This window comes from Notothenia coriiceps, unplaced genomic scaffold, assembly GCF_000735185.1.
Source record: "Notothenia coriiceps isolate Sejong01 unplaced genomic scaffold, NC01 NC01_scaffold00000339, whole genome shotgun sequence".
In the NCBI taxonomy this organism is placed as follows: domain Eukaryota; kingdom Metazoa; phylum Chordata; class Actinopteri; order Perciformes; family Nototheniidae; genus Notothenia; species Notothenia coriiceps.
Window position 1 is genome coordinate 14,718,691 of NW_011333040.1, and position 11,394 is coordinate 14,730,084.

The window sequence follows — 11,394 nt, forward strand, 5'->3', positions numbered from 1 at the left end:
AAGACAATCTTTTGCGACTAGTTTATACTTTGTATTCTGCAGGAGGAACATTTACAAAACAAAACACGAAGAGTCCGCCTGTGGAGAGACACACTGTGATGTTGAGTTTATAAAAAGATAATCGCTTTTCCTTCCTTTGATCACTTCAAACAAACTTTCATTCGGCTAAATTATATTGAGGTGTCAAAAACCCAAATATGATTTAGTCATAGTTCAATACTACGTCACAAAAGTATGGAAAGATATGTTTTCCTGATATGTGGATCCTTTAAATATTCTAATTGGCTCTATGTTGTCTCGTTCTTTTTGGGTAAGAAGGCATGTAACTGTGACACCAAATAAAAACACTGTTATGATGTAATCCAATGCAATGCAAAAACCTGCATTGTAATTTGTGTAAAAATGTCCTCTTTAAGATTAAAACGTAATGAAATACTTTATATTCAGAGAGATAATTCAATGTTTCACTCTGGTGTTATTTACATCAACTACACACTCGCCTTAGTGGAGGAGTTTCTAAGCAAAGTGGCACCATGCAGCAGTGGGGGGTTTGATGCCTTGCTCAATTACCCCTCGGCAGTGCCCATGAGGCAAGATGGCACCTCTCCAACTACCAGTAAGCACTTTGTATTTCGGTCCGATTGGGACTTTAACTGGAAACCCTTTAGTTCAAAAGCAAGTCCCTGCTAGTGCCACCCAAACACAAAACACTTCTTTCATAATTCCAAACAAAATTCTAGCAATGTTAATGCTCTGCAAAGTTTGATAATCCAGAAGGAGTTTCTCTCCCACACACTCCCCCGAAACACTTCCATTGGACTCCTTTGTTTTCGTCCGTAACATGGTGACATCACTATGTAACAGTCTCTCTTCTGGCTAGTGCTCCAACACTTTGTACCTGATAGGCAAGGGGCCGAATATCTCTAAGCTGTCAACCAATCACTACAGAGCCGGCCAGCTAACCAATCAGAGCAGACTGGGCTCTATCTTTCTTTCCAAAAAATTCCTGCAATAAAAAAATTAAGCAACTTCATGTAACCTGGAGTTTCACCATTACCATACAAAAGCAGACCAGTGTTTGAAATAATTAAGTCTTTAATTGTTGATTTGGGTTCAAATAATGCTGGTAGAATTGTGCCACAGGAGGTTTTCTATAAGGTGGTGTATACCGGACATAAATGTAGTCGCTAGTATGACTTCTGTATGTGTTCTGATCAACGTGTTAATAAAAGGGTTTGGTAGCCTTTGTTGTTGACAGACAACACGAGTCGTCTGGCAGCGAGGCTTTTTGGCCCTGGACCTTCTATCTACTGGGAAGCAACTCCCAGGATAAAGGCCTTCTATACTCAAATCAATATGTAATCACGGATCCCCTCTGTGACTAAGCTAATGCGCCTCCCACAGTGCTGCGAGACAAAGAGCTCACTGCTGAGGCTCAGGGCTCTTCCTAACGGCCGGAGTTTGGTTATCTTTCAGTTGAAGAAATATAAGAAAGCATTCAGCGGATCCCAAGAGTGAAGCTTCAAAGGTTGTCTATTTCCAGACTCCTTTGTTTACTTCAGTAAACATTTGTTTTCTATTGGCTAGCACAATAGTACATTGTATGTGGTTTCAGACAGAGGGTGAAAAGAGGTGCTGCAGCACAGGCAGTATGAGAAAAATAAAGCACTTGTTGATCATTGAAGCATGGACACGTTTCACAGTAGAGGCACAAAATACAAATATGAACCTGAAAATGAGCATATTATGTTATTTGGGAGGGGAAATATCAGTCTGAGGCGTTTTAGTGGGGAAGAATCTCCCTTGTGATTTTGGCCTTTGCAGACCATTTACACGAAAAGAAAACCTATATAAACACACTACAGGAAAGAGAAAACCCCAAAAAGCACAATACGCCCCTTCAACACGAGTGCCTACATGCATATTGTACTATTTTGTTGTTTATCATCATTATAATTCATAATTACATGATGTATGTTGACTCTCTCTTTGGGTCAGTGTTTTTCTAAGTGACTTTACGTTTACACATTTGAGCCAGTGCTGCTCTACTTATTAAAGAACCATTTGGCAAACATGACTGAGAATAAACACTTCACCAGCACCCTCTAGTGGCCATGATGCTACTGACACCAATAGTACAGATAAAAACATAAACACATTTAATCTTTAACGTATTAACTCTTTAATCCATATCAATGACAACCATTACTTTTACTCTGCTTACTTTAGCACAGTTATGTGTGTTTTTCTGTTAATATAAGTAATTAAATATTTACTTTTGTGTAGCAGCTGTGGCAGAGAAGAAGCAGTGTTGCCAACTTGTTTACTTTCTATCTAGATTAAAAGGTTATAGACCCAAGGCGTAAAAAAACGACTAAACTCCCAGTGAAAAAAAATAAACTATAAACCTTCATCGTTAAATTGAGTAGAATTACCTTACAGAATAAAATGTTTGCGTTTTAGATAAGGGTGCCCCCTTTTGTCCAGTACTAACTTTTTGGATAGATTTTGATCCTCAAGGTCTTACTAACCAAATCTGGAGTCGATCGGATTGAAACTGTAGTTCTTTCAGATGTTGGGCAGGAAAAGTTGCAAATAAAACTAAATGTGTCCGACTTCCTGATGTGTTAAGACTCCTTGGCTTTTTTGTGTGTCTCACCATACTTCACATGCCCACAAATGTTGAGATTTGTATTTGAAAGCAAAACGAGGGGCTGCTTGTTAGCACATTTGCATGGGTTGCTATAGAACCATTTTGCTTGCACCGATTATGACACCGTCCTGACAAATGGGCAAAAAACATCCAGCATTTAAGCATGTTAAGCCCATCAAGCAGCATCGAACAATTTCAATAGGTCCTCCACTTCGACTGTCTGTGCTCGGACCATAATGATATATCCATGGTGAATTAACTCCTACAAAGCACCCTCCTTTCCTTTGCTAACGTGAGCCATGCTTTTTTTGTGGATTCAAAAATGAGCATACAAAAATGTTTTATGTAAATGTAAAATGTTTATTTTCGTATCCAACAAATTACATAAATATGTATTTGTTTTACTCAAGAATGTCACTGAAGAGCTTCCGCTTCTTGGACTCGCCGCTCTGTATTTCCTGCCAATGGCCTCTCCTGTGGATGTAGTGGGAGAGGGCAAATTTGGCCCAAACATGGCGAGCAAACTGATCTGAGCGCAGCCTGCTATCACACGACACTGGAGGAGAATCACACAAATCCCAATTAGAAAAAAAACATGGGTGCAAGTATATATGATAATAAAAAAAAACACCTCTTAAATTCAGGATGCATGCGAAGATTTGTTACCTAATTCCTGAGCGATGTTGTGCCTGTGAGTGACCGAGGCGCTGTTCCAAACGGCTTCCAGCACCCGACTCCCCAACCTGGAGCAGGCCATGGGGACAAACTGGCCCTGGAGGGAAACACGATCAAATGCAGAGACAGTGAGGACTGGGTAGATAAAGTCCCTGTGTAGTTCATAATGTTCCATGTGTTCTTTACAAGATACTTTCAGGAGGAAATATTCCAGAGACTTTAAAACGTACTTTTAAGGGAAATCCCAGTTTCATTCTTGCAATATTTTTTATTACAGATTTGTTTCTTTTTATTCTATAGTGACACTTAACATTTTACTACTGCTCACAAGTCAATGCAGGTGAACATACCAATATGTTAAATGGAAATGTACAACATATTGTTTTAATAATGATTGGGATGTTCTGTATTTTTAATATTACTAATATATGTAAGCGATGTTTCTTTTGTTCTTTAAAAAAAAAAAATTATTTAAAAAAAACATTTCTTTTTCAGATTTATGGCATACAACATGGCATGTTTTTGGTTTTCCTTATACTGCCTGTAAAGGCATACCACACATATACAGGAAGTAACATATATTCTGGTGTATCCTATTGGAAACAGAGACAGAGATTTTCTCCTGAATTATGTTCATATTTTTTGTGAAGGAAAATATTACAATGTTCCATTCATTGGTCTTACAATTTGCAATTTTTAAATACATTTGAGATATTTATCGTCTTTCTACTTCTATGTAGGAATTCCCAATATCCTTGCACCTACAGTATGGAATGTGTGTATAACTAGAGTGGGAGAGAGAAGAGCTCTCGGGGTTGTTTCAGTGTCAGCAGCAGCAGCAGCAATGTGTTCTGTCAGTGTCACTCTGGATGAGGCCATGAAGGGAACAGCTGGAACAGTGGCTGCACCTAGCTCTGCACCGCACACCAACACTAATGTTTAGAGTAGGGGTCGGCAACCCCTGCTGGCACGCGGCACCGTAACCAGTGGCACACTAGGAATAAGTGGAATGAGTGTGCAAAATATTTAAATTGTATTTTCGGATCGTGAACGAGACCGCCGCCAGAGCGCGTCTCCCCGTTACCTGCAGAAGGAAGCCATGCACGCAACGCAGCCCCGCTCTCTTTAACTCCAGGTGACTTTCTGCCGCTTTCCTCCGTGGTGCAGTGCTGATCGTTTCACCACAGAGGAAAGCACTTCACTAATTGCAGTACCCATAAGGAGCTGTAAAAATCGGCATTTTTACAGCTCCTTATGGGTACTGCAATTAGTGAAGTGCTTTCCTCTGTGGTGAAACGATCAGCACTGCACCACGGAGGAAAGCGGCAGAAAGTCACCNATAATAAATGTAGTTGTAACTCAATTAATAAATGGGAATGTGTTTTTTTCTCATTGGTATAGATGTGTCCCCTGATCTGTGTTCGGCGCTCATGTGTTACAAATGTTAGTAACTCATAAGTAAATGGTCATAAAGAGATGCCAAAAACATCAAGATGAATGAGGGTGGAATCAACTCAGTGAACAACAGATACCAAGGATGTTGGCTGATGAAGAAGACGAAGTAAGCTAAGTAGCCAACATAAGGCTTAGTCATCTTGCCAAATAGTGAGCCTGTGTTGATGTATGAAAACTATGTAAGAACTGCTTTATAAATGGTTCTTAATGATTAATAAAGTGTTTACAACCTAATTCATAACCTAATTAGAAACCCTTTATGAATCCTTTATAAGGGTAGTCTTATTGTAAAGTGGTACCACACATTGTAACTGCAGCAGTTTAAACACGAGGCACTGCATTGTCTCATGTTCTTGTTAACACTCATTATCATTTCTCTCTTCTTTCCTATATTGTTCTGTCAAATCATTTCTTAGATCAAAGGGGAGGATGTGAACGTACCTAGAAGGTATTTCTTCAGCAGATACTGAAGGCCAAAGAACACACACTCACTGAACTGTGAGCCTTTCTTGCGTCTGCATTCAAAGTAAGAGTAGATTTTGCTGACATTTGGAGGATACTGCTTGTAGTGTGTGATCTGAAGGACACAAAACAGACATGTCAAGCATATTGAAATGATTTGAAACACGTGCAATGTAAGTCTCATGTAATGAACCCTTATTATACGAAATACTAATAAATAACTTTATCACACCAGAGTTGTATTGTAAAATGGAATCAAATAAAACTCCAGTATGCACATCAACAAGCTGTAACGTGATGTCTGCGTGCCGTGTACAGTGAACATGTTTCCTGGATCCACGTGGGAACATATGATGACAGTTTCAAGTACAAGTCTCTCTTTGTGCTCTTACAGCTCTAATTGAATAATCAACAGCAACAACCAGTCAGTCACTGGCTCAATTAGCTTCAAGAATACATTCTTCTGCTTCATCCTGTCCCCCATTTCACTTTCTGCTTCTTTTCCCCTTTTCTATCTTCAAGAGAACAAACCCAGAAAGTTACAAAACAGGGAAACTCAGGCCTCTTTACTGGAAGCAATATTAAGATTAGTCATGTATAAGATTACAATACCATTATTTAAGTGAAAGAAAAGTCGAGGAAAGTAGAAAAGTAGCATTTTAATGTCTTTTATTGAAATGAGCATTGCAAAGTCAACACATGATGTTCTTGAAAAGTCATTTTTTGGCATATCAGTGTTTCTATAGAGAATCCTGGCCAACCAGAGGAGTCAAATGATCTATAGAGTCCAAGCTCCTTTTGGTGTTAGTATGGAGTATGACATGAGGCGCGTTCACACCGCAGTACTTTTCCCACAAAGGTTCATGAGAACTTAGTTCATGAGAACTCTTTAGTTCTCATGAACTAAGTACGGATCGTGTTCACACCGGAATAAGTCCCTGAGGGAGGATTAGGCGACTGAAGCCGCTGTCGTCACTTCTTCTTCTTCTGCTGCTGCTGCTGCTGCTTTGGGTTTACTGGCAGACCGCAAACAACTTCACGGCGTATACTGCCACCCGAAGTCCCCGGCCGGAAGTCCCCGGAGTTGGGGACTGGCTTCAGTAGAAGCTGCTGGGACTCCCAGCAGCTTCTACTGAAGCCTTCCGAGTAAATCGCCAGAACGCTGACACCTCCTCATCACTCCACCGCTCCCATGTTTTATTTTGTGTTGCCATAAGTTAGTCTCTCTGCGTTTCTTCGCTGGGCTAATGCTAATCATGCTAATGCAAGGATAATAAAATGGCGGCTTCACAAAACTTTTTGGGATTTTGACGGGGCGTGGTTTGCATTCCGCCCAGCCAATCAGACATAGGAACCTTTTTCTCCCACGGAAGTACCTGCTCTCTAACAGGGACTGAAAAGAGAGTGAAAAGGCTCTCATTAACTAATTTTAGTTCCGGCTCTTTTTGGTGTGAACGCGACATTTAGGAACTAAAGTGGGAAAAGTACTGCGGTGTGAACGCGGCTATGGTGGAGGAGGGGTACTTTCACCTATTCTCATAACGTGTACATGAATGACTAAGACAGACTCTGGAACTCCCTGCCACTACATACCCCACAGTCTGATTCTATAACAACATTCAAAACCCAACTCAAAACCCACCTGTTCAAACTGTACCCTGTGTCTTTCTGTACTCCATTTCCTGTTGTTTGTTTTGTCTTACCCCGGCTGACTTAAATCCACTGTTTTAATGTTCCCTATATTACCCTATGCCCTGTAAGGTGTCCTTGGGTGCTATGAAAGGTGCCCCCCAAATAAAATGCATTATTATTATTAATCTGACCAACTAAGAGGATTTAAGAATATCTGTATGGTCGGTAAGATCCTGATGAACCATTTAATTAAAACTAGGGATGCACCGAATATTCGGCCGCCGAAAATTATCGGCCGAAAATGGTTAAAAAGGCCCTTTCGGCTTTCGGCCGAAAAAATACCACCGAATGTCAGAGAACAGGGTTACGTTGGTAAGCTAACGTGTTGTTGTGATGACGTAATCAAAACGCGGCGACAAGCACGGCGCGCGACCATGCTCGCGGCTGGCTCACAGCCAACATGTCTGGCGCTTGGAGATATTTAAAAATATCAGAGAAAGAGGCGCGGATTGCGATTTGTATGACGTGTTCAGATGACATTTCTCGAGGGGGTGTAACTGCAAAAACTTTCACCACTTCGGGATTACTCCACCACTTGAAATCAAAACACCCGGACAAATATGCGGAGTAAGATCAAATCACAAGCACTGACAGCGAGAGACTGTTCAGCGCTGCCTCTCATGTGCTTGATGAGAAGAGGAACAGACTTATGGCTGATAAAGCAGAGAAGCTACTGTTCATTAAAAAGAACCTCCCACTTTTCCTTAATAAGTAGACAAGGCTGGCTTATCATAAGCTTATCTAGTTCTACATGTCTACTCTATACCCACTTTCCTGAACAATTTTCATTGTGAGTTATAATTCACCATCTCAGGTTATCATTAGGGGGAAATGACAGCAGCACAGTGTTCAATATATTGTACTTTCGGTATCTAAATGATACAATGTTGTTTACATTGCTCATGAGGACAGACCACCTTATTTGCAGATTCTTGAAATTGTAATTTAATTTGTAATTGATTGTGGATTTTGTATCCAGTTTTCACTTTATGTATCTTTATACAATGTTTACTACTTTGCTTATGAGGACAGACAGCTTTATTTACAGATTCTTGAAATTGAATTGTAATTTCATTTGTAAATAGATTTTGATATCCAGTTTGCACATTTGTATGCATGCACTTATAGGTGCATTTGTTGTTGTTGAAGGCCTGGCTGTTACAGTCTTTATTTACACTATTTTGTTGTAGGCCTACTGGCCTAGATGTTTATGCAGTTTTAAAGCACCTTGGCTTTGTTCTGAATGCACTTTGTTGTAGTTATCCAACAGAGAAAAGAAAATGGACTTGACTTGGAATTAATGTACTGTATGCATTCAAAAGTGCTGAATAAATGTTTTATGGACCCATAATAGTGATTATTATTTAAGTTAAGTTTTGCCATAATCATTTATTTTTCCATAATCAGGCAGCTGAACAACATTGGTAAAAAATGTATACATTATATATATATTTCTATTAATCATTTTCGGGCATTCGGTTTTCGGCCAACCGTTTCCTATTTTCGGTATCGGTTTCGGCCAAGAATTTCCCATTCGGTGCACCCCTATTTGTAAGCATAAACATTATCTGCAATAGGCTAATGTTGACATGGCAGATTTATCACACACACACACAAAGTGCTTAAGTGAGAAAGACTGAACGTAAATCTGACCTTTGTTGTGTTGCCAGAATGCACTTCTAAAATGGGCAGAAATGTGTGAAAATCAATGTTTTCTCCCCTTGGGTCTGTTTCCCTCTCAGTCAGTGTGACAGACTCTGTAGCCAGCGCAGTGTTCCAGACCATGTTGACCGTGAGTCACAGAAAACGTCCGAAACTCTGCAAACAGCTTCTCAAACGCATCATGGGGTACCTGACGAGTCGTAGCGCCGCTCCAGGAGTGAGGTCAGAGAAGTGCCATTTCCACTTGAGTCCAGGAATAAGTCTCTACACCGTGACACGTTATGTAACTACTGTTTTCTTTTTGCCTTTTAGTCCCCTTCTGGTCTTTCTCAAAGACCAGGCCTCCAGCCACCTTGTTGAGATGATCATACAGCTTTCCCACAAGGCCCTCCTCCGGGACCTCTACAAGAACCACCTCAAGGGTCACCTGGTTGACCTCGCCCTCCATTCTATCGCCAACTTCCCCATCCAGAGGCTAACCGCAGCCTCGGCCAAACACACAATGGTTGGTCATTGTGTCTGCATGTCACACGGGGCAGGATTAAAGTAGCGTAATTGCAAGGACGACTCTTATTTTCCCCTCCTCTTTCTCCGTAGTTCTTGAAGTTGTTTGATGAGTTGATCCAAGGCGTGGAGGCCATCTTGGCCGCGGGACACATGGGTGTGATTGTCCAACTGGCCGAGAGCTGTGCAGAAAGTGGAGAGAAACAGGAAGACATGATTCAGTGCCTCCTCCGTGTAAGCGTCATCGTAAAGAAGATGTAACAGCCCCTCTGGGTCTTAAATCAACATAATAACATTTTGATGGATTTCTCCCTCTTTGTTTTGCCTCTCAGGCCTTCCACTGCGCTGAGCCCGGCACCCGCCACGTCAGCTGCCTCCCTCTCTTCATGTCTCTGATGACCTATGAGGTGTATTACCACTCTGAGACAGCAGAGGGCAACATCCAGACAGAGGTAAACGATCCAGAAGTGTCTAATGATCCAATCATTTGGCACTTGATTCTTGCAGTGTAATAATTATGGCTTTAATTCATTTAAAAAATAACGCAAAATAATCACACTACCAAGTTTGACTCCAACCTCCTCCAGTAAATAAGGCGCAGATTTTTACCATTATTATATTTACTTGTAATTTATGGGGTGATACAACACATATGTGTGGTGTTGTGATAAAGAAATGCATTACAAGCTTGTAAGAGAAATCTGAGGGTTTTGTACTTTATTATAACATGATTTATTGGCATGAACTCCGACCTTTTGCAGACACTAAGGTGGAGCATCGACCAACCACTTTGGACAACTGCAGCATATTTTGGTTTAATAAACTTTGTTCTCGTTCACTTCCAGGTCCCCCTGACCTCCATCTGTTACCATGGCTCCCGGCTGGTCCAGTCGCTGGCTAAGTTCAAGGAGCGCTCACTCCTCCTGAGCAGCCTGCGCACTCAGACCCCTGCTGACCTCCTGACGCTGGCCTCGGACCCCGCAGGCAGCCACGTCCTGCAGGCCCTCATCACCACCTCCAGCGACAAGGGGAGGGGCAAGATCCTGAAGAGACTGGAGGTACCACTACAGGGGCATTATGGGAATATTAAAGAAAAAAAAGCTGCCACAACATGAGAATCTTTCCTTTGAGCTGCTGGCAGTTACCATTCGCAGTTTCCTACGTCGGACCACTGATATAAACTGTTCTTATTTTTTGATGTATTGACAAAAGTCCCAATACCTACGTTTTGTGTATTTCGTTAAAAAACTATTTAATTTAATGAAAAGAAACGCAATACCATTACACATGTATTTTATGAAAATCTAAAAATGACAGGTAAATATGGATTATAAAGGACAACTAAAATCAAATGCAAACTTTTTTATAAAAAGATATATAATTTATTTCCCTGGCACTAAAGAATAATAAATAAAAAAAGAAAATCAACAGGAAGACATTACATTACATGTTACTTGTTAGACGCTTTTATCCAAAGGGACTTACATACTCAAAACTGTGGGCAATCCCCACAGGAGCAATTTGGGGTGAAAGTTGTCTCGCCCCAGGGCGACACAACGACATGCTGACCCTGCCAGTGCGGGTTGAACCTGTGCTTCCCCTGATCCGAAAAAAAAAGACATCTACATGTGGACATCAGCCAAATTGTTACTCTAAACCAGCGGGGGGTGGGTGAAGAGCCTTGCGCCTCGTTCAACTATCAGCATTGGAGGGCGGAGCCTCGCTGCGGACGCAGTGTCGCAACTCTACACAATGGCCGAATTTAACAAACAAATTTAAATAATGGTTAAACGGCATGGGGAATAAGGACGATCGCGGCCCGTTCTGTGATTCTCCGAGCACACAGTTATTGATATAGGAGTCAGATTTAGATGAGATCGCCTTGCTCCCTTTTAGAGATGATGAGAGGAGTGTGGCTTGTGCATGTGTGTTTGTGGATGGTTAGAGCTGACAGTAAGTAACGTGTGTATTGTTTCTGGAAGTGGAACGAGCGGATGCAGAACAGAAAACAAGAGGTCTGGTCGATGTATTTTGTGAAACAGAAGAACAACGTAAATAATGCAACGGCCCTCCAAAGAAGAGCTCGCTCAGTCTCCAGTCATTTAAGCTAAAGTGGGTTATTGAACTTGAAGCTTGTTGCTTCTTGCTCTCCTTGACTCACGGCCTCTGGGGAGCGACAGGAGAAGTTCAACACACAGATGGCCAGTCCGCGTCCCCTTGCAGCATATTATTTCGATGAGAGCATGAGCATGTTCGCCCACTGGGCTTTTGTTAACTAAATACACATAGCC

General features: G+C 41.3%; 2 protein-coding genes across 2 annotated transcripts; one reads left to right on the forward strand and one right to left on the reverse strand.

Annotated features, from left to right (window-relative positions):
* Positions 1-2,993: 2,993 nt before the first annotated feature.
* LOC104946838 (nucleolar protein 9-like) lies at positions 2,994-3,608 on the reverse strand. The gene is made up of 2 exons (XM_010772727.1): positions 3,320-3,608; positions 2,994-3,209 (listed from the first exon to the last, which is right to left on the reverse strand). The coding sequence occupies exons 1-2, from the start codon at positions 3,501-3,503 to the stop codon at positions 3,055-3,057; spliced, it is 339 nt and encodes a 112-aa protein (XP_010771029.1). The 5' UTR covers positions 3,504-3,608; the 3' UTR covers positions 2,994-3,054.
* Positions 3,609-8,650: 5,042 nt separating this feature from the next.
* On the forward strand, positions 8,651-10,309 carry LOC104946845 (nucleolar protein 9-like). The gene is made up of 5 exons (XM_010772739.1): positions 8,651-8,821; positions 8,912-9,104; positions 9,197-9,337; positions 9,436-9,555; positions 9,949-10,309. Exons 1-5 carry the CDS (start codon positions 8,721-8,723, stop codon positions 10,216-10,218), a joined length of 825 nt encoding a protein of 274 aa, XP_010771041.1. The 5' UTR covers positions 8,651-8,720; the 3' UTR covers positions 10,219-10,309.
* The last annotated feature ends 1,085 nt before the right edge of the window (positions 10,310-11,394 follow it).